The sequence below is a fragment of the Carcharodon carcharias genome, chromosome 4 (assembly GCF_017639515.1).
Source record: "Carcharodon carcharias isolate sCarCar2 chromosome 4, sCarCar2.pri, whole genome shotgun sequence".
Taxonomy (NCBI): domain Eukaryota; kingdom Metazoa; phylum Chordata; class Chondrichthyes; order Lamniformes; family Lamnidae; genus Carcharodon; species Carcharodon carcharias.
Window position 1 is genome coordinate 108,193,918 of NC_054470.1, and position 22,457 is coordinate 108,216,374.

The window sequence follows — 22,457 nt, forward strand, 5'->3', positions numbered from 1 at the left end:
GAAAAACTCAGCAGGTCTAGCAGCATCGGCGGAGAAGAAAAGAGTTGACGTTTCGAGTCCTCATGACCCTTCGACAGAACGAAGGGTCATGAGGACTCGAAACGTCAACTCTTTTCTTCTCTGCCGATGCTGCCAGACCTGCTGAGTTTTTCCAGGTAATTCTGTTTTTGTTTTGGATTTCCAGCATCCGCAGTTTTTTTGTTTTTATCCCCAGAGCATTAGCCTGGGTTATGAGTCTAGTGACATTACTAGTAGGCCACCATCCCCTCCAGTGATTAAAAAAAAGCCTCCTTAAGGTAATCAGGTCAATATTTCAGCTTAGTAACAGTAAGTGGTCCTACTTAGTCCTCTGCTTTGTTGTTGAGTTTGAGTATGAAAGCTTTACTCTATTACTCTTTAGCAGGGAGTTCTCCCAGGGTCCTGGTCAGTATTAATTTCCCAATCAATACCAACAAAACAAACTTGTTCTTTGGCTGGGCTTGTACCAAAAACCCTGATGATCTTCAGTCTTTAACTGAGCCTCCCTCCCTCCACTCTTCCACATTCCAGCCATTGATTGCCTGAGAGGACCACCTGCAGGTCATACCATCTTCCGACACCAAGTGAACTGTTCCCCAACTGGATGTTAGTCAATAATATAAAAGCAAAATACTGCGGATGCTGGAGACCTGAAATAAAAGCAGAAAGTGCTGGAAAAAAACTCAGCAGATCTGGCAGCATCTGTGGAGAGAGAAACAGTTAAAATTGAGAGTCAAATATGACTCTTTTTTGGACCTTAGGGGTTCCTTGGGGACATGTAAGTATGGTAGCCTCAAGAGAACAAAATGCATGGTGCAATTTTCAATACGCTACATTAGCTCCTGTGATTCACCTGTTTTACAGTTCACTGGCTTGATGTTCTCTGCCAGAAAGTACATCTCTCTGCTGCCTCCTGTCTGTCTTTCTCTCAGTTTCTCTCCTTCCCACTTACTTATTCATTCGTTCTAGTTCTCTGCTGTTTCCCTGCGTCAGAATCTCTTTACTACACTCGCTTTTTAAGCTGCTTTTTACACCTCTCTGCTCCTGTCCCTATTGACAGGCCACCACTGACAGGAAAGACTGAATAAGCTGGGGCTCCTCTCTAGAAAAGAAGGGTCACTTTACTGCATAAACATCTTTAACCTCATCAGCAAGAGCAGGCCTGTCAACAGAAAAGCACTTCAATACCTAAGGGGCACAGCAATTCCAACTGCTACACTTCAGAAATGTCAAAACAGTGGCAGGCGGGCTAAGAAAAGACTAGAATCCAATTTCACGGGCACAGCTCAACAATCTGCTGCTCAAAGTCACTTCAAACTTTGTTATTGTTCTTTCAGTCAGTGATAATTAAGATTAATGTTCAACATTGCAAAGAGTGCCATAATGGTAAATACGTGTCATTATTTCTCGCAATTGGTGTTGATCCAATTCCAATGGTTAGTGAAAGCAAAATTCTCTGAATGCCGGAGGTCTAAAATAGAAACAGAAAGTGCTGGAAAAACTCAGCACGCCTGGCAGCATCCGTGGAGAGAGAAACAGAGTTAAGGTTTCGAGCTCGTATGACTCTTCTGCAGAACTCTGAAGTTCGAGAGGAACAATGCAGAAGAAAATAGAGTGACTTAGAGCCAGATCAGTTACAGAAAGAGAAAGAAAGAGAGGGAAAGGTTGCATTAAGCAAGAGGAAAAAAGAAACGGAATAGAAAAGGAAGATAAAGTCTTTAAAATTTAAAAGGCCTCGAGGAACACATGACGACCTGCAGGAATGAGATGCCACAGTTTTAATTGTTCTCTACCTGGGTAGCGCATTGCACGAACATACACCTCCCCATTAAAAGGGTCCTTACACTGTTAAGTGCCAGCCCTAACTTTCTGTGATGAGTTTAATTTGCATTTACAGCACTAATCCAGCAAATTCTTGGCAATCACAGGGATGTTGAGGATGAGCCCCATTTTTATGAAGCTAATGGTGGAGAGACGTCAATCAGTCAGTAACACGTGACGCTTCACAGCATAACAGAAGATGGTGGTGTGGTGGTAAAGTTACTTGTCTAATAATCCACAGGCCCAAGCTAATACCCTGGGGGGATGGGTTCAAATCCCACCACAGCAGCTGATGGAATTTAAATTCGATTAATAAAATCTGGAATTGAAAGCTGGTCTCAGTAATGTTGACTGTGACAACTATCATTGATTGTTGTAAAAGCCCATCTAGTTTATTAAATGCCCTTTAGGGATGGAAATTTGCTGTCCTTACCTGGTCTGGCCTATATATGACTCCAGGCCCTACAGCAATGTGGTTGACTCTGAAATGGCTTAGCAAGCCACTCAGTTCAAGGGCAATTAAGGATGGGCAATAAATGCTGGCCTCGCCAGTGATGCCCACATCCCATGACAGAATAAAAATTAAAAAACTCTTCACTGCCACAAGCTGCTAAGCTATTTACAGGTCACTGGTTAAAAATAAGGGATCACTCATTTAAGACAGAGATGAGGAGAAATTTTTTCTCTGAGCGTCGTGAGTCTTTTGAACTCTTTTCCTCAAAAGACGGTGGAAGCAGAGTCTTTGAATATTTTTAAGGCAGAGTTAGATAGATTCTTGATTAACAAGGTGGGGGAGGGTGAAAGGTTATCGGGTGTAGGCGGGAACGTGGGGTTGAGGTTACAATCAGATCAGCCCTGATCTTTCTTATTGAATGGCAGAGCAGTCTCGAGGGGCTGAGCGGCCTATTCCAGCTCCTAATTCGTATGTTCGTATGCCATGCATGGTCATAAATAACTCACTGATTTTCACAGTAAATTCTGGCCCCTTGTATTATATGCCCGACTGCTACTTTGTGGCATGTTAGCTGGCATTTGCCATTAGTCACTCTTCAAAAGCTTATGGGTTTGCAATATGCTAATGACAAGACAATGGAATGGAAAGTGTGCAGGGTGTAACACAGGCCGAGGATTCACTATCGCTCCTTCTGCACTCCTGACCATCAGCAACTTCGCCATCCCATAATAGGAAGAGTGGAAAAAGAAAGAAAGACTCGCATTTATATAGCGCTTTTCACAACCACTGGGCATCTCAAAGCACTTCACAGCCAGTAAAGAACTTTGGAGATGTCGTGACTGTCATGACAGAGCAAAGGCTGCAGCCAGTTTCTGCACAGCAAGCTCCCACAAAACAGCCATGTGATAATGATCAATTAATCTGTGTTTGTGATGTTGATTTGAAGAGTGAATTTTGGCCCAGCACAACAGGAAACTCCCCTACTCTTCTTTTACATCCACCTGAGATGACAGGCAGGGTTCGGTTCATCTGAAAGACAGCACCTCCTACAGCGCAGCACTTGCTCAGTACTGCACTGGAGGGTCATCCTTGATTTTTATGCTTATGTCCTGGAATGGGACTTGAACGCAAGACCTTGTCACTATGAGACGAAGGAAGAAGTAGAGCTTCAGTCAGTCGGAATCGGTGACAACAATACTATCAAACCAATTGCCCTGCTGACTGCTCACTTTACCGTATCAGCTCTTGACAATTCCCTGTGCTGACTTGACAAGGCAGGTATATCGGAACAGGAGGGGGCCATTCAGCCCCTTGGGCCTGTTCTGCCATTCAATTAGATCGTGACTGATCTATATCCGAACTCCATCTGCACTTTGGTTCTGTAACCCTTAATACCCTTTCCTAACGAAGAATGCATCAACCTCAGTTTTTTAATAAGTCATCTAGTTTCAACAGTTTTTGTCACGGAGAGAGTTCCAGATTTTGACTCCCTTTTTGTGTGAAGAAGTTCTTCCCTGATATCACCCCTGAATGGCCTGGTTCGAAACTTTAAGGTTCTGACTCCTTCTTCTGGACTCCACCCCCTACCAGAGGAAACAGTTTCTCCCTCTCGACCCGATCAAAACCTTTAATGTGCCTCAATCAGACAGTGGGGTGGGGGGGGGAGGGGGGGGAAGAAAGGAAAAACCCCTTTTGATGCAGAGCTCATACGTGGCACAAGCTATTTACCCCCCACCATATTAATGTGTGGGTTTTAATTTGGGTAATTTAACTTGTGTGACATTTTTGACATTTTAAACGAGGGCCCAGAGTGGGGGAGTGGAGGGGGAGGGTGGAGTTTGGAATCCAGGTAGGGAAACCCAAATGGGTTGGTGGGGGGCTTCTATGGTCTTAGGGGGGGGAAGTGCTTCCATTGTGCACAGGGCACAACCCCTCCCCCAAAGGATGTAACCCCGTTTTCCTTCCCACCCTTTCCTTGATGAAGAAATGGCCTTCCCACTCTCGCTCGCCATCACTACCCAGTGTATTGGAGCAGTGGAGGAGGACTGAAGGCCTTGAGTGGCCATTAGTTGGGCCGTTAGTGTACAGGTTCTTAGCTGCTTAACATGAATGTGGCAGCCTTGGTTGAGTTACTTGATTCAGGTCACTTGGCAGGCAGCGTTGCAAAAGGGGGCTGGTGTCAGTCTCTAGATCTTGTTGGCAGAGACTAAATGGAAGTTCAGTGACAGGTGGTGTTGTCAAAGGGGTGTTATGGCCTATCTTTTCTTCAAGCGGCAGGCCAAATTCTGATGAGCGGCTACCCAAGAGCGACTGAGGAATCTCTGTTGGGGGCAGGTCACGCTCTCAATGGACCGAATTTTACGGGGCAGGGGTGTGGGGTGGTGGGGTGTACTGCTCACTACCCCCGTTAGAAAGTTCGGTCACCAACCGACCGACTTTTTTTTTAAAAAAGGCTGTCCTGCGGCGACCTTATGCAGCAGGCGGCCTTAGCTAATTGAGAGTGGGACTTGCGCCCCCTCAGTGGGAGGAGGTCCCATCCCCCAGAGCTGCCAGCCAACCTGACTGCAACAGAACTCAGTTTTGGGCACTGCTGGGAAAGTAAGGGCTCCCACCAAGAAGGTTGATGGCGACCAGACCCAGCTACGTCCCGGAGCTTTTGGCTAGGAAGGGATCGAGGGCCCAGAGTGGGGGAGTGGAGGGGGAGGGTGGAGTTTGGAATCCAGGTAGGGAAACCCAAATGGGTTGGTGGGGGGCTTCTATGGTCTTGGGGGGGGAAGTGCTTCCATTGTGCACAGGGCACAACCCCTCCCCCAAAGGATGTAACCCCGTTTTCCTTCCCACCCTTTCCTTGATGAAGAAATGGCCTTCCCACTCTCGCTCGCCATCACTACCCAGTGTATTGGAGCAGTGGAGGAGGACTGAAGGCCTTGAGTGGCCATTAGTTGGGCCGTTAGTGTACAGGTTCTTAGCTGCTTAACATGAATGTGGCAGCCTTGGTTGAGTTACTTGATTCAGGTCACTTGGCAGGAGCCAGTGCTTCCCCCGCCCCCACCACCCCCCCACAAACACCTTCCAACTACCCCCCACCAAACTCGTTTCAGGTTAAAATCCTGCCTCCGTCAGGCCCACAGAGCTCACTCTGCACATTTAAAGAGCACCACGCCAGCATGGGGATCCTGCACTTTACATCTGTAACCAGGAGCGGGGAAAGATGAGAATGAGTCCGCCCACTGCTCCAACTTAACTGCACTGCCTTCAGCAAATCCCCTCCATGGTGTTTACCCGAACTGGAATTTGGGCTAACATGGTTATCGGCCAGAACAATAGGCGCAGGGACCAGCAGACCTGTTGGCTGCATCCACATCAGGCATGAGTATCAGGTGCTGGCCAGAACATTGGAAGCACCCAAGCGGTATCACTTAACTATTTGAGATTGTCTAAGTCATGCTGCTTCCATTTGAAATATTAACTGGTTAATGGTTAAATCCTCAAGGTGGCCATGATGGCAAGTCTGGAGGCTAGATGAGAAGTAACTCGCTCCAATATACACAAAGCAAGCGTACACAATATACCAGGGAACAGCCCCTCTAAGATCAGACCTCACAGGATAAGTGGAGGGAGAACATCTAAGGCCAAGTTTGATCACCTTGGGTCTACAAGAAATCAGGCAGAATGAATCCACTGTATAACCATCATAGTTATTATACTATTGGTGTCTGAGTATTAACCTTGCATTTGGATAAAACACTTGAGCCGAATCACGAGGAATTATTTAACTGTGTTTAAAGGGTTTCCAACACTTGGTTTCTGCCACACCGGGGTGAAGGGGGTTAAAAATCGACTCTGGCCTGAATGTTTCACTCGTCGGGCGATTGGCAGACCTGGGAGCAGACTGGAAACCGGCCCTTGACCGCGATCGACTCCCGACTGCAATTTCACGCTGGCTAGCCAATGAGCAGCTTGGCCTGAGTGAAACGCACACTGAGAAAGGCTCAGCACTGCCGGTGGGGCGTGGGGAGAGGGTAACCACAGGTTGCTGGTGGGCTGTACTAGTGAGCTCCCTGAATGCAGACAGCTGCCCCAGGGAGCTGCAGACCTCTACAGGATAAACAAAACACTAAAAGTGCTGTGAAATATGCCCATGCAGCACAATCAAGCACCTGAAAAAAAACCAGCCCCCAGATATCTCTTTTTCTTCTATTTCCCGCCCGGGATCGAGGTTTGAGCAATTATGTAAAGGCCGCCTGGCCAATTGACCCATCTGCCAACCATAAAAATGGACGGGACATGGAAAATCGCTTTCAATTGCCCCCCTAATGGGCTTAATTGTCAGCGGGCGTGCTTCCAAAAGCCGCGTGTGCCCACCAAGCGAGATATCTCACGAGTGCACGATGACGTCAAGACGCTCGCCCAACACCATCTCGTGCTATTTCACAGCTGGATGGTTCAGGTGCCCACCCGCTCGCAGAACGTGAAATTCTGGTCTCCGTGAACTTTAAACTCTGGGGGGCATCAAAGCTGACGAGGAGATGCGGTTCTTCGTCATCTAGCTACGACACTCAAAATGACTGGGGACTCAATGTGTTTAATTAAGTTACAACTGATCCCTGTTATGAAATTTATTATCATGTGCCAGGCTTTGGCAAGCAAGCTCATTTAGCGGAGTGTTCGAATAAAGCACCATGGGCTTGGCCTAAATAGCCAAGTGGTTATGGTACTGGGTTTATAACCCCAAGATCAAGAGTTCAAATCTCACGATGGCAAACTATGAAACAATGTAACTTCATCTGAAACAGATGGAAACAGGTTTACTCAAAAGAGTATCACCATCTCTGTCTGTCCTCAGATCCTGTGCTACCACCAGATGGCAGCAGAGCTACATTTTTATTAAAACTTTGGACAACAGATTTGCCAGTGATAAATGAATTATTTTGTCCTCGGGGCTCCCTTTAAATATTCTGCTTTTGCGCAGGAACACTGGTATACTTGATCTGCAATGACTGGGAACTTTTTTTTTTTATTCGTTCATGGGCTGTGGGCATTGGTGGCTAGGTGAGCATTTATTGCCCATCCCTAATTGCCCTTGAAAAGGTGGCGATGAGCTGCCTTCTTGAACCACTGTAGCCCATGTGGTGTAGTACACATGCAGTGGTGTTAGGGAGGGAGTTCCAGGGCTTTGATCCAGGGACAGTAAAGGAACGGTGATATATTTCCAAGCCAGGATGGTGAGTGGCTCAAAGGCATCTCTGGGTTCCCATCTCTATAGCCCTCAGTATAAATTTGAAATGGTTGTATTCCTTATCCATATGACTTTATGAACATGAAGGGTGCTTTTATGTGAATAGCATCTTGATACTATGGTTTAGCGAGGTGCACCCACTGATATGTTAGCCTTGTAGTCGCTAAAAAGCAAATTTATATAACCGCAAACTACTTACTCAAATTTTGAAAAAGCGCAGATGTCTTATTTAAAAACCAGACCCTCAATAAATATTTAGCTGTTGGATACTAACATTCAAAGTTCAACACGCGTCCATTTAGAAGGAATCCATATATATTGCCTTTTATCAAACATGCTTGGATGTCACATTCCCAGCTTGGAGCGTGGCCCAATTTCACATAATGTTCCGCACATTATAAAGGTGATTACATTTTGGAATCGCTCCATTGACTATAAAGGTCTTTGAAATATTCTGAGGTCATGAAGGGCACCGGATCAATGATGTCTTCCTTCTTCGAACATCATCAATAGTTTGATAGTCAGGGCTCCTTAAAGGGTTTTATATTCAGGGTGGGTCATACTGCAGGCACAAGTCAAAATTGGAATCGCTCACACTGCAAAAAACCCAAAGCAACTGGGCTTAAAGCCACCGAATTTTTTATGATCATCTGAACATGCAGACAGGGCGAGTGAACCGAGGTTTCATCCAAAATGGTGGCACTTCTGAAAGTGCGGTGCTCCTTGGGTTGCCAATCTATACTATGTACTTGTGTCTGAGAGTGGGACTTGAACTCTCAGCAGCCAAGGGGCCACGGATTTGATGGCAGCATTGAAAGTTAGTACTCGACAGCTAACTATTTAGAAAGGGTCTGGTTTTTCTGCAAAACCTCTTCTACCTTTTCTAAATTTTGAAACTTAGGTAGTTTGTGGCCAGTTTTTATTTCCCTGCTTATTTAACTCTGACAGTTTAAATCCGCTAACATATCAATGAATGCACCTCACTAAACCATAGTATCCAGATGCTGCTCGCATAAGAGTGCTCCTCATGTTCAAAATGTCTCATATTATGGGTAAGGAATAAAACTCTTTCAGCTTTATACAGAAAGCCATGGAATGCCCCAAAGATCCCAGTAAGTGCTGTTCAAATATCCAGTGTTTCTACTCAAACTTTAAGGGAGCATATACTTGCATGTTATTTCCCTAACACTTAATGCCCATGGATAGTGACTGAGAGCCTGCTCTTCATTGAGTGTTACTGTGCTCAATAAATTCCATTTTTTAAAATTCATTCACGGGACAAGGGCTTCGCTGGCTGGGCCAGCATTTGTTGCCCATTCCTAGTTGCCCTTGAGAGGGTGGTGGTGAGCTGCCTTCTTGAACCGCTGCAGTCCATGTGGTGTAGGTACACCCACAGTGCTGTTAGGGAGAGAGTTCCAGGATTTTGACCCAGTGACAGTGAAGGAATGGCGATATATTTCCAAGCCAGGGTGGTGAGTGGCTGCAAGGCATCTCTAGGTTCCCATCCCTCTCGACCTCAGTATAAGTTTGAAAGAGTCCATGTCAGGATGGACTGCAGAGGTTCAAGAGGGCAGCTCACCGCCACCTTCTCAGTTTGAATAGAAACACTGGCTATTTGAACTTTGGGGCATCTCCATGACCCTCTGTACAAAGCTAAAAGATTTTATTCTTTACCCATAAGACAGGACATTCTGAACATGAGCAACACCCTTACATGAAAAGCATCTTGATACCGTGGTTTAATGAGTTGCATTTATAACAGAGTTAATGATTGCAGGATGTGTGAGTCAGTGCATCGATGGTTTTATGTTAGGGAACTTGGGCAGGCCTCCTTGAACTGTTGTATATTGAGGGCAGGTACAAGTCTAAGTTGAAAGCTCGGCATAATTAAATCCAGCGTGGAAGAAACCCAAAGCAACAGGATCTTAGCAATGAGCTGGACTCTACAGGTTGAAGAGGATCTCGGTGGTTCAAAATGGCTCCCAGCTCAATGACTTGAATGGGATATCTTAACCAAAGCTGCCATACTCAGGGTAAGCAGCAAAGAGCCGGTACTGAGATGCTCAAAACAGTTGATATCAGATCGAATAGTTGAGGCCAATTCCTATTACGAAGAAGTAAAATAAAAATACTTATTAAAACAAACCACAAACTTTCCCTTAACTGAAATTGCTCTGATCAAGGATTCACCTCGACTTGATTGGGAGATTAGAGGCCAAGCATCGGGATAAAGGGAGTGGCAAGTGGTGTTTCCCAGAGATCTGTCTTGAGCCTGCAGATTTTCATCACATATTTTACATTGAATTTACAGCCCAGAAACAGGCCATTAAGCTCAATGTGTCCACGCCCCACTCGAGCCTCCTCCACTCTGCATCAACCAAAACCTTTCAGTAAACACGTCTATTCCTTTCTCCTGCCTCTACTTATCCAGCTTCCCTCAAATACATTTTTTTTTCATTTGCTCTTGGGTTGTGAGTGTCACTGGATAGGTCAGCATTTACTGTACATCCCTAATTGTCCTGCACCACCACCTTGAGCCACTGTAGTCCATGTGATGTACGTAAACCATTTTTTTCTGTAATAGTTTGATCCAGCTGAGTGGCTTGCTAGGCCACTTCAGAGGGGAGTTAACCGCAATGCAATGGGTCTAGAGTTGCACATAGGCCAGACCGGGTAAGGATGGTAGATTTCCTCCATGAAGGATATCTGGTAGTTTTATTATCGTGATTTATTCCAGATTTATTAATTTAATTTAAATTCCCCTAGCTGCTGTGGTGGGATTTGAACTCATATCTTAAAACCATTAGTCCAGGCGTCTGGATTCTTAGCTCAGTGACATCACCACTATGCTGACATCCCCCTTTATGCTAGCCTCATTTGTGACCTTTATTTGTGGCCACCACCTCCAGATAAAACAATTTCTCTTGAATTCCCAATTGGATTTATTGGTGAATATCTTGTTATTATTGTTTAAGACTCCACCACAAGTTGTAACGTCAGTGATCTGGATGAAGCAACGAGAGGAGTTGTGCATCAACGTTTGGAGATGACTCTCGCTTAGGGGGTAGAGCAAACTCATCAAATCATAAAAAACATAGGAGCAGAAATGGGCCATTTGACCCCTCGAGCCTGGTCCACCATTCAATACGATCATGGCTGACCTGACTGGGGTCTTAACTTCACTTTCTTGCTTGCCCCCAATCCACCCAACACACCACTCCCCCCAACCCCTCCATAACCCTCGTAGATCAAAAATCTATCTAACACAACCTTGAGGATATTCAATGACCCAGCCTCCACTGCTCTCTAGGGCAGAGAATTCCACAGACTAACGATCCTTTGAGAGAACAAATTCCTCCTTGTTTCTGTCTTAAATGGGCGACCCCTTATTTTTAAACTGTGCCCCCTAGTTCTAGATTCCCTTATGAGGGGAAACATCCTCTCAGCATCTATCCTGTCAAGCACCCCCACAGGATCTTATATCTTTCTTGTAATTGTGCAGATGGAAGCCAGGGGTTACAAAGAATCTTAGACAGATTCGGTCGGTGAGTGGGCAGAACAGTGAGCGATGGCATTCAGAGTGGACAGAACAGTCACCAATAGGGTTCAATAATGGGAAATGTGAGGTCAGCCACTTTGTATCTGAGAAAAACAAATCAGAACAGCTCCTTAATATATAATAAATATATAATAATGACTGAAACTTGATAGAATTTTGGACTCTGAAGGTAATCCATGGATATGGGAAGGAACATGGAGTTGAGCTGAAGCTCAACAGGCTCAATGAGCCAAATGGCCTACTCTTGCTGCTATTTCATATGTTTTTAATGGTGAGAAATTGAGGATTGAATGATTTAGCTGTCCTGTACGCAGATCACTAAAAGCTAGTGCAGAGGTACAGAAAATAATCAAAAAGGTGATCAGAGAGTTGGTCATTATCTCAAGAGGGCTGAAGCTGAAGAGGAAGAAGTAATGCTTCACTTATACAGAGCCCTCCTGGACTGTGGTGTTCAGTTTTTGGGCACTGTACCTCAGAATGGATGCATTGGTGTTGGAAAGCGCTACAGTAAAGGCTCATCAAAAATAATACTTTAAAGTATTAAATAAACAGGTTGCATAGTTTGTATTCCTTAATGTTTAGCAAGTTAAGTGTTGATCTAACAAAGTTCTTTATAATGACTTTTGATAGTGTAGATACAGAGAAACTATTTGCTCTGATTGGGGAATTCAGGACAAGCGGGCGTAACCTGGAAGTGAAAGCTCAGTGATATAGTACTGAAGCCCAAGGAGCATTTCTCTACACAAAAGGCAGTGGAACCTGGAACTCTCTATGCCAAAAGGCTGTAGATGCTGGGCAGACAACTAAAACTTTCAATACTGATGAGATCAATTGATTTTTGTTGCGTAATGGTATCAAGGATTATGGAGCAAAGGCGGGTGGATGGAATTGGGTTATAGATCAGCCAAGGCTCCTTAGACAGCACCTTCCAAACCCATGACCACTACCATCTAGAAGGACAAGGGCAGCAGACACATGGCAATACCACCACCTGGAAGATCCCCTCCAAGCCCCTCACCATCCTGGCTTGGAAATATATCACCGTTCCTTCACTGTTCCTAGGTCAAAATCCTGGAACTCCCTCCCTAACCATACTGTGGATGTACCTACACCACATGGACTGCAGTGGTTCAAGAAGGCAGCTCACCATCACCTTCTCAAGGGCAACTAGGGATGGACAATAAATGCTGGCCTAGCCAGTGATAACCACATCCCGTGAATGAATTAAAAAAAAGGCAATTCACAATCTGAGGTTTTGCCTTACTTGAAATGAAGACTTCTGATACCTCAGGATGATTCATTGAGCTTCTGTCAACACTGTTAGTTAATAATATCACATTTATATTGTACCTCTAATGTCGTGAAACACCCCAAGCTGCTTCACAGGAATGTTATCAGACAAAATTTGACACTGAGCCGCATAAGGACACATTTGGACAGATGACCAAAAACTTGGGTAGGTTTAAATTAGAAGTGTCAGTGACACTCACATCACATAAATGAATGAAATAAAAATGATCCCATTCAGTGTTGTCCAGTACACACGCTACACATGGGGAAATTAGCCACTGACATGTGACTAATTGGTGCTTTTCATCAAGGGAGATATTTCAATCGTTTGGACATTAGGACCCTGCGGCAGTCCATTTCACTGAGGACGTGGTTCTAGACTCTGTCTGACACAATCTACGGCCATGCGAAAAGCAAATAGAAAATTCTGCAGAAGAAACAATCTTTAATATTAAAAACCCGTAGCTTCTCCTGTAAAGTAATTGATAATGAGGAATTGTTTAATTAAGAATTAAGATTAAGAATAATTGATATGAAGGAAGTGGAAGCTTGTTGAAATATTTTTAGTTGATACTCCACAACCGCTGCTAAAAATATTCTTTGACAGAGCTGCTGTCACAGTGCAGTAGATTATAGTTCACCATTAGTCCTGTCTTTGTTCATTATGTTACAAGATTCACCAGATCCATCGCATATATTTTGTATCATGTGGCAAATGTTTTTTAAAATTCATTTATAGGATGCGGGCATTGCTGGCTAAGCCAGCATTTGTTAACCCATCCCAAAATTGTCCCTTGAGAAGGTGGTGGTGAGCCAACTTCTTGAACTGCTGCAGTCCCTGTGGCGTAGGTACACCCACAGTGCTGTTAGGGAGGGAGTAAAAGGATTTTGACCCAGCGATAGTGAAAGAACGGTGATATAGTTCCAAGTCAGGGTGTGTGTGTGGCTTGGAGGGGAACTTACAGGTGGTGATGTTCCCATGCATCTGTTGCCCCTGTCCTTTTAGGTGGTGCAGGTCGCAGGTTGGGAAGGTGCTGACAAAGGAGTTGCTGCAGTGCATGCTGTACATATAGTATATTGGAGTAGATGGTGACTTGACCATCAGAAGTTTGGCAAGCATTGAAATCCTACTGGGCAATACTGATCTAGGTCAATCTAATCGAGGGACTGAATGGTCAACTCCTGTTCCTATCTTGCTCGATGATCCAGAAATTGTGAAATTGAAACAGTGCTATATCTGATTATGGTATAGATTTTCCAAGCTAGGAATAATAGTGTTAATGGAGGGGATGCCCCACAGAGCACAAGTAGTTCTCCATCCATACAAGGCACATCAGGACGAGTGCTAATTGAAAAAGTCTGTACAACGGGCAATAACATTCCTACTAAAAAGCACCCAATGCAAGGAAATGATGCTAAACACTTTATCTAAATAATCATCAGTTGTGGGCACCACACTGTGTGAAAGACATCAGAACCTGGAAGACTCCAGAGATTTACGGCAATGATGTCAGAGATGAGGAATTTCTGTTATGTGGAGAGACTAGAGGAGCTGGGATTGTTCTCTTTTGAGTAGTGAATGTGAACAGGAGAATTAATAGAGGTGTTTCAAATCATGACAGATGGAGTAAGTAAGGAGAAACTTTTATCGACAACCAATGGACACACACTTAATATAGTTGGCCATCAAACCAGCTGGGAGATTAGATTTTTTTTTACACAGCAAGTTGTTGTGACCTGGAATGCACTGCCTGAGGGGTGGTGAAAGCAGATTCAATAGTAACTTCCAAAAGTGAATTGGATTAATACTTGAAAAGGAAAATAAATTGCGTGGAAAATAAGTTATGTGCCCACTAGAGGCTGGATTCAGGCGGTTCAAATGAAGGTGAGATGGGGCCTTAACAAACAGCAGAGCAAGGAGAACGGATTTGAACTGCCTTCTAGAGGTGAAAGTCAATGTCTATCCCATTGCACCACCCGTTTCCCAATAATGTCCCTCTCCTGGCTTGGAGGAGACAGTGGTGTAATGGTAATGTCACAGGACTAGTAATTCTAGAAGCCCTAGCAAATGCTCAGGGGGCATGGGTTCAAATGGCAGCTGATAGAGCATAAAGTTAGTTAATAAATCTGGAATAGAAAGCTAGTAACAGTTACCATGAAACTATCATTGATTGTTGTAAAAACCTGCCTGGTTCACTAGTGCCCTTCAGGGAAAGAAATCTGCTATCCTTACCTGGTCTGGCCTACATGTGACCGCAGACCCGTAGCAATGTGGTTGACTCTTAACTGCCCTCTAAAATGGCCTGGCAAGCCACTCAGTTCAAGGACACTTACAGATGGGTGACAAATGCTGGCCTTGCCAGCCATACCCACATCTCATGGAAGATTCAATTCTAAAAAAAGCTCAGCTTGGTTCATTTTTTTAAGGTTAGCCTTCATTAACACATGCCTGTGGATAATAAGAATCCCAGCTCAGCCCACCCACATTGGCCCAGCAAACTAGCAGGCAGACACAGGGTGCCAAATCGCACCCCTACTGTCCCAGAGTATTCTGTGCCACCTCTGCAGGGCAGCAGGCCTCAAGACCTGTCCTCCGCCTGGATTCTTGTATTGGCTTCACCCTTTTGCCTATTTGCAATTTCTTCTCCAGCCCCGTACTCCATTTCCTCTGAATTGATGGATGGCCCATGCTCCATTAGATCCACTATTGGAGGCTGTTGTTTCAACCATTACCCCTCTGCCCTCTGAAATTCGCTTTTAAAGCCATCTTTCATAGAGTTTTCCAAGCCTCCAAGACTGCCCTGCAATCTCCACGAATTAAGGCTTCATTTCCTGGACCCTGCTGAGCACAACCCCAAGAAGAATTTGGCTTTCATTTTATTTGGAAACCTTTATTTATTGGAAACCAGGGATAACTCCTTTCCTCTCCCTCGACATAGTGCCATGGCATCTTTCACATCCACCTGTGGAGACAGATGGGACCTCGGTTTAATGTCTCTTCTGAAAGATGGCACCACAGGCAGTGCCACACTGACGTAGCAATTTTGTGGCCAAGACCCACCCCACACCATGCACCCCACCACACTCCCCACCTCCCCCACAGTGATCCTGATCTCAGCAGAACTGGACCACCTGGGGTAAGGGCTCAATGTTTCCCTGGGTAAGGAGGGGAAAGAAATGAAGTCAAATAGAGAATCACACTGGGGCTGCTCTCCTTTCACACTTCTTGACCTGCCAGTTGGAAAAGTCACACTGGCAAAGATTCTGCAGATCTCTTCATGGAGACAGGTTCAGGTTGAAGAAAGCCCCTACGTACAAACATACAAATTAGGAGCAGGAGTAGGCCATTCGGCCTCTCAAGCCTGCTCCGCCATTCAATAAGTTCATGGCTGATCTGATTATAGCCTCAATGCCACTATCCTGCCTACCCTCAATACCCTTTGACGCTTTTGCAAGAATCTATCTACCTCCCCCTTAAAAATATTCATTGACCCTGCCTCTACCACTCTCTGGGGAAGAGTTCCAAAGACTCATGACCCCCTGAGAGAAAAGAAATTCTCCTCATCTCCGTCTTAAATGGGAGACCCCATATTTTTAAACTGTGTCCCTCAGTTCTGGTCTCTCCCACAAGGGGAGACATCCTCTCAGCATCCACCCCGTCAAGCCCCTTCATCCCATTTTATCTCACCCTTCCAAACTGTCAACCCCATTGCTTCCCATTGGACCATTTCATTTTTTCTTAAGTTAATCCAGTGCCTGGGCATCAATTGCAACCTGCTCTAAATGTTAATGTATCTCTCTACTCTGAAATTCCTGATTTCTATCCTATTTATGCCCTTCACAAACCTGAGCCCTAATTCTCATCCCTTCCTGGGGGATGATTTCCTGATGCCCATGACCTTCTGTGTGGAGAAGTGCTTTCTGATATCACCGCTGAATGGCCTAGTTCTAATTTTAAGGTTATGCCCCCTTGTTCTGGACTCCCCCATCAATGGAAATAGTTAACTCGAAATGTTAACTGTGTTCCTCTCCGCAGATGCTGTCAGACCCACTGAGTTTTTCCACGTATTTTTATTTTTGTAATGGAAATAGTTTCCCTTGATCTAAAATATTAATTTCATTAATCATCTTAAGCACCTCAATTAGATCACCCTTTAACCTTCTATACTGGGAGAGACACAAGCCTATAGTCTATGCCACTTGTCCTTATAATTTAACCCTTTTAACAGCTTTGTTGTTTAAAAATAAGGTGTCGCTCATTTAAGACCAAGGTGAGGAGAAGTTTTTTCTCTCAGAGGGTTGTGAGTCTTTGGAACTCTCATCCTCAAAAGGCGGTGTAAGCAGAGTCTTTGAATATTTTTAAGGCAGAGCTAGATAGATTCTTGATTAACATGAGGTGGGGGGGTGGGGGGGGTGGAGTTGGTGTTGAAAGGTTATCAGGGGTTGACAAGAGTGTGGGGTTGACGTTACATTCAGATCAACCATGATCTTATTGCATGGCAGAGCAGGCTCGAGGGGCTGAGGGGCCTACTCCTGCTCCTAATTCTGTAATGTATCAAGTTGGTGCTCACAGCCTTAACCACTGACCCCTAGTATCAGCCTCCATTCTCTTTGTTGCCCTGTCTCTGGGTTTTGGAGGCCCCTCATGTGTGTTGCACAGGGTAGCTGGGTCATTTGCGACCTGAGGGGGCGGACGTCCCTGCCCTTTTGTGAGGTAAGAGTCCAATGCTCGGGGTTACAAATCCTGATGGCCGACGGCGGAAGCAGTGGCTTTTCAGTGGTAATGGCGGAAATGCTAGAACTTTGAGGGACATCAGCTGCCTACAAGCAGAGGATCCTTTGAGAGGAGGACTTGTGTTTCCGTGAAGCATATATGAGGAAGGCAACGGGAAACCAGCTCACGTATTCTTTCCTCTAGCTAATATTGCTAATTGAAATGGAAAATGGAAGGTTCTTAGAAGCAACTGAATAGGAACATGATGTTCTCAAGGTGAAGACCATGCAGCATTAGCATTACTGACGGGCATTATAACACAGAACATTTTTTTAAAAATTCATTCATGGGATGTGGGCATTGCTGTCATTTATTGCCCATCCCTAATTGCTGTTGCTCAGAGGACATTTAAGAGTCAACCACATTGTCTGGAGTCACATGTAGAACAGATCAGGTAGGGATGGCAGATTTTCTTCCCTAAAGGGCATTAGTGAACCAGATGGGTTTTTACAACAATTGACAATGGTTTTATGGTCATCATTAGACTTTTGATTCCAGATTTTTACTGAATTCAAATTCCACCATCTGCCATGGTGGGATTTGAACCCAGGTCCCCAGAACATTACCCTGGGTCTCTCGATTACTAGTCCAGCAACTCATGGCACAATATCCTGTTGGCATTGTTAATGGCTAAATCTCATGAGTCAACTAACACACCTAGATCTCTTTCAGCTTCCTCCCTGAGCAGTTCCATCTCGCCCATGATGACTAATGGTCTCCCAATGTCAAAATTCCCATGCGCAGGAAAAAACACAAAAGGGAATCCAACAATGTCTTGAAACAACATTGAAATGCATTGTTCGCTCTTAATCAGTCCACCTGTAGTCACTTTTCCGGTACTCTGGTGGGTTAGATGTTTCTGAAACAGTTTCCTAAAATATATTCCAGTATAAATTGCTCCCATTTCTTCCCACTTTACCCGTCTCTCGAGCTGCAGGTTTCAGAAACAAAAAAACGCTGGAAAAACTCAGCAGGTCTATCAGCATCTGTGTTTCTCTTCCAGCACTTTCTGTTTTTGTTTCAGATTTCCAGCATCCACAGTATTTTGCTTTTATCTTAGAACTGCAGGTTTCACAGGCCCAGAATACACCCCGAGGTCAGCTTTGGCTTTACTGCATGTGCCCTGCACGCACAATTCTAGCCATATCAAAGCAGACATTTTTAATTATTAGGTACTTGCAATTTTTCTCTTAAAACTCCTCGTCTTCCTCAACTCATTAATTCAAAAGTGAAATACTGCTGATGCTGGGAATCTGGAATAAAATCAGAAAATGCTGGAAATCCTGGGCAGGTCAAAGAGCACTGACAAATGTAAGAACATGAGAAGTAAGAGCAGGAGTAGGCCATTCAAGCCTGCTCTGCTATTCAGTAAGATTATGTCTGATCTTCCACATCAATACCAACTTCCCACCTGCTCCCCATATCCCTTAATTCCTCTGGTACCCAAAAATCTATGGATCTCTGTCTTGCATATATTCAACGACTGAACATCAAGAGAATTCAAAAGATTCACAACCCTTTGCTTGAAGAACTTTCTCCTCACCTCAGTCGGGAATGGCTGACCCCTTATTCTGACACTGTGACCTTGTGTTCTAGACTGTTCAGCCCAGGGGGAAACATCCTCCCAGCATCTACCTGCCAAGCCCCTGTCAGCCATTCTGACTAAAGGTCATGGAACTGAAACTCTAACTCTGTTTTCTCTCTTCAAAGCTGCCTCCTGACCTGCTGAGCATTTCCAGCCTTTTCTGTTTTTAATTTCTTAATTCAGATTTTTCTTGAATCGCACTTAAAAATGAACCATGTGTTTCCAACTGTTCTGAGCTAGACAACATGAAAGAGACAGACAAGCATTTAAATAGTCCTGTCCAAGCAGTCTCCCCCTTACCTCTACAAATATGAAGCATGGAATAATGGAATAACTCCTCTGAATGTTGTTCACTTCCGTTGCCATTATGATTCATCAGATCACTCTCAGGAGGGAGCTGAGTTTCAGAGACCTTCACACCTGCAAATCAATAACTGCATTTTAACTACTGCATTCTATTAGCTATTTTAATCCAAGTTAGTGCTAACTCTAGCAAATCAAAGAGAAATAATTAGCATTATATGAAACACTGCTCCAGACTTCCTATATTGGATAGCATAGTCTCCAGCACAGAAACAGGCCCAACTAGTCCATGCTAGTGTTTATGCTCCACATGAACCACTTCCCATCCAACTGTACCTCAGCTGTGCTTCAATAGCTAGCACTCTTACCTCTCAGTCAGAAGGTTGTGGGTTTGAGTCCCACTGCAGGACTTAAGCACAAAAATTAAGGCTGATACGACAGCACTGAAGGAGTTCTGCACTGTCAGCAGTGCTGTCTTTCAGACCAAGGCCCCTCCTGCTCTCTCAGGTGGATGCAAAAGATCCTACGGTATGGTTTTGAAGAAGAGCAGGAGAGTTACACCCCCTGTGCCCTGGCCAATCACTCAAACAGATTAGCTCATTATGATCACATTGTTGTTTGCATGTGTGCACATTGGCTGCAGCTTTTGCTACATTACAACAATGGCTACACATCAAAAGTGCTTCATTGAGTGTAAGTGCTTTGGGACAGCCTGTGGTCATGAAAGGCGCTATAGAAATGCAAGTCTTTCTCTTCTCTTTTCACTCTATCAATATATTTTTCTATTCATTACTCCCTCAAATGTTTACCTGGCCTTTAATTATAAGTGCATCATATTCATCTTGTGTTAGTACATGGTCTCCTCAGTAATAAATGTAACGTTGAAAAGTAAACCAATCAGTCTTTAATAGAACTAACACAAAAATAAGAATCAGAAAAGACACGTTTAAAAGTCATGTGCTCCTGCCTTTTTATTAGCAGTGTGTTTCTCCTGGAGAAACCCAAGCCCTTCCATTTCGTTATCAAATGCAAATAACCCCCCTAATTATCTTGAACTATATTTTCCTCTGTTGACTAAATTTAGTGAAACATTAGGCATGATTGGAGATCAAAATTTGTCTATTTTAATCCTGGGTCTGTTGATCGCTAAAATTGACATAATAAGCAAAATCCACCCCTTAAGTGAGCTATCGACCTTTTTCCCCCAAGCATACGCACACAGGCTATCCTACAATTACTGTCAAAAGTAATCGCGAGCAGTTTGCCTGAAAGCCCAATGAAGTATAAGAGATGGGGACAGGGATTTTTAACACGTGATATCCTTGAAAGTGAACTAAAAACAAACTTGAGCCCACGGTGGCCAAGCTGTTGGCGTAATCATCAAAAGGGCTTTACATTTGTGCCACTTCATATCAACACCGATATTGGATTTAAAGCGACAGGGTCTAATACACCCTGGAGCACATTGCATTAAGACAGCAAATTCCTGGACTTAAATTGTTCATTAAATACATGCAGAAGGAGGGCACAAGAGGTTTAAGTGTTGAAAATGTTTTATTTTTACAAACACATATTGACTGCTAGTCTCTCTGTACATATGAGAGAGTTCATTGTGAACATCACCATTTAAATGCACAAAGGCATTCCTTAGTGGTCCATTCTTACATGCAACCAGGGCAGAATTAAATACATCTCGTTGCTTTTCTTTTTCAAAAAGCAGTTTATTTGTCTAAAATTTCTCACATTGATTAATTTTCTTACAAACAATGCGATCCAACCAATAATGTTCAATTCCAACATCACAGCTGCCTCATCTTTCAAATGAAATCACACATTGTAGGTTCACCCAGTGTTAAACGTTCTGTGAAGGGGAAGGGACACATTTTCTTAAATCCCTTAAGAAACCAACAGAGGAAAGGATGTCGGGTCAACTCCAGTTACATATGTAACTTCCCCTTGGATCTCTGAACTGAAGGGGGCCCCAATTCACGACAGTGTGAATCGATCACTGGGGCTGGTTACACTTCTCTAGCCAATGCGTGTCGTGCAAAATCCATGTTTTGCACAAGATTCAAACTACACAGATTTGATGCAGCCTTGTCAGTTCTTATTTTCCAGACTTCACTGAGAGGATTCTTGTCGATCGAGGTTATGCCGGAGCGCACATTTATTTCTACACAAGTAAAGGAAGAGGTGCCTATGAGACCAGGAAGCAGCCGAGTACTGTATTCAAAGGCAGGCAGCCTGTTTTCTGCATTTGATTATAACTGTACAATGTAGTCACCAAAAAAGATACTGACGGGGACTGCTTAATTAAGGACTGCTACCTTAAGATTTATTTCAGCAGAAAACATTTAAGCCTCCCGGAAAGTTTCTTTAAAAAAAAACAATTAAGGTCTTTAAACAGTTAGTTGACCCCCTTTCATGAAAGGGGGAATTATGTTGTCTTTGTCTTATGGGTTTGACAACAAAAGCAGGTTTTGCAAAAAAAAAACATGGTCCCAGGCGAACAATGCGATGTCCGGGGACACCGTGAGACCTCAATGTGCAAACACCACAAAACCATGCATAAACCGCAAAGCAAAAACACTGCTACTTTAGCCCAGGAAAATAAATGCGGTCTATTCCGTTTATATTGATTTTTTTATACATTAATATTAAACCAATTTTGTAAGGCAGGACTGAATGGACAGGCTACCATCGCTGCAATCTAGAACAATGGTAGGTGACAAATGCTATTAAAATATTGAACCTGCTGATTCTATAATGTTGGATTATTCAATACAAAGCAGAAAAAGAAATAAGATTTTATCCAAGCATTTGAGGTTTGAGCGGCGGAGACTGCTTCCACTGACTAGTGGTGGCTAAATCTGGCTCTTCTGTAAGAATGTCTGGTCCCTACAAACAAAAGAAGCGACAGGCGGAGAGAGGGAACGAGCTACAAGCTTATTTCTTACCTGTGGTGGTGCCACTCGTTCACCAGTGCCGTTCTGCCAAGCTGCTGCCTCACCGAACGCACCATCAGGACAAAACCCAGAAGCTGCTCAGCGACCGGGTTGGGGGCTCCCCTCCTCTGTGCCTTAGTCCCTCCAGCAGCTCGTCTTCACTCCTCGTTGATCACCCGAACAGCAACGGCACCATCCCACAGAACTGCCCCTCTGCTGCCACCCCTTGCCATGCACGTCTCATTTCCTGTTTGGAGGGGCTTTAAAGGAGGCGGGATCACCAACGAGGCAGTCACAGAAGTTGCTTAAAACAGAATATCTGCTCTCTTATAAACACACGCAGAATCTGCTCTCCTGTCCACACACACAATAAAACAGAATATGTTCTCTCTCACACACACAAATATTAAATCAGAAACTGCTCTTTTATAAACACACACACAATCTGCACTCCTATCCACACACACAT

General features: G+C 44.2%; 1 protein-coding gene across 2 annotated transcripts in view; it reads right to left on the minus strand.

The window, feature by feature from the left end:
* Window positions 1–22,201, minus strand: part of plppr1 (phospholipid phosphatase related 1) — a 130,395-nt gene extending 108,194 nt beyond the window's left edge. For both annotated transcript variants that reach the window (XM_041186334.1, XM_041186335.1), the window contains exons 1-2: window positions 22,001–22,201; window positions 19,041–19,160 (exon numbers count right to left, since the gene is read on the minus strand). In XM_041186334.1, coding sequence (XP_041042268.1) covers window positions 19,041–19,106 — 66 coding nt within the window. In that variant the 5' untranslated portion in view covers window positions 19,107–19,160; window positions 22,001–22,201. The remainder of the gene's footprint in view (window positions 1–19,040; window positions 19,161–22,000) is intronic.
* Between the last annotated feature and the right edge of the window lie 256 nt (window positions 22,202–22,457).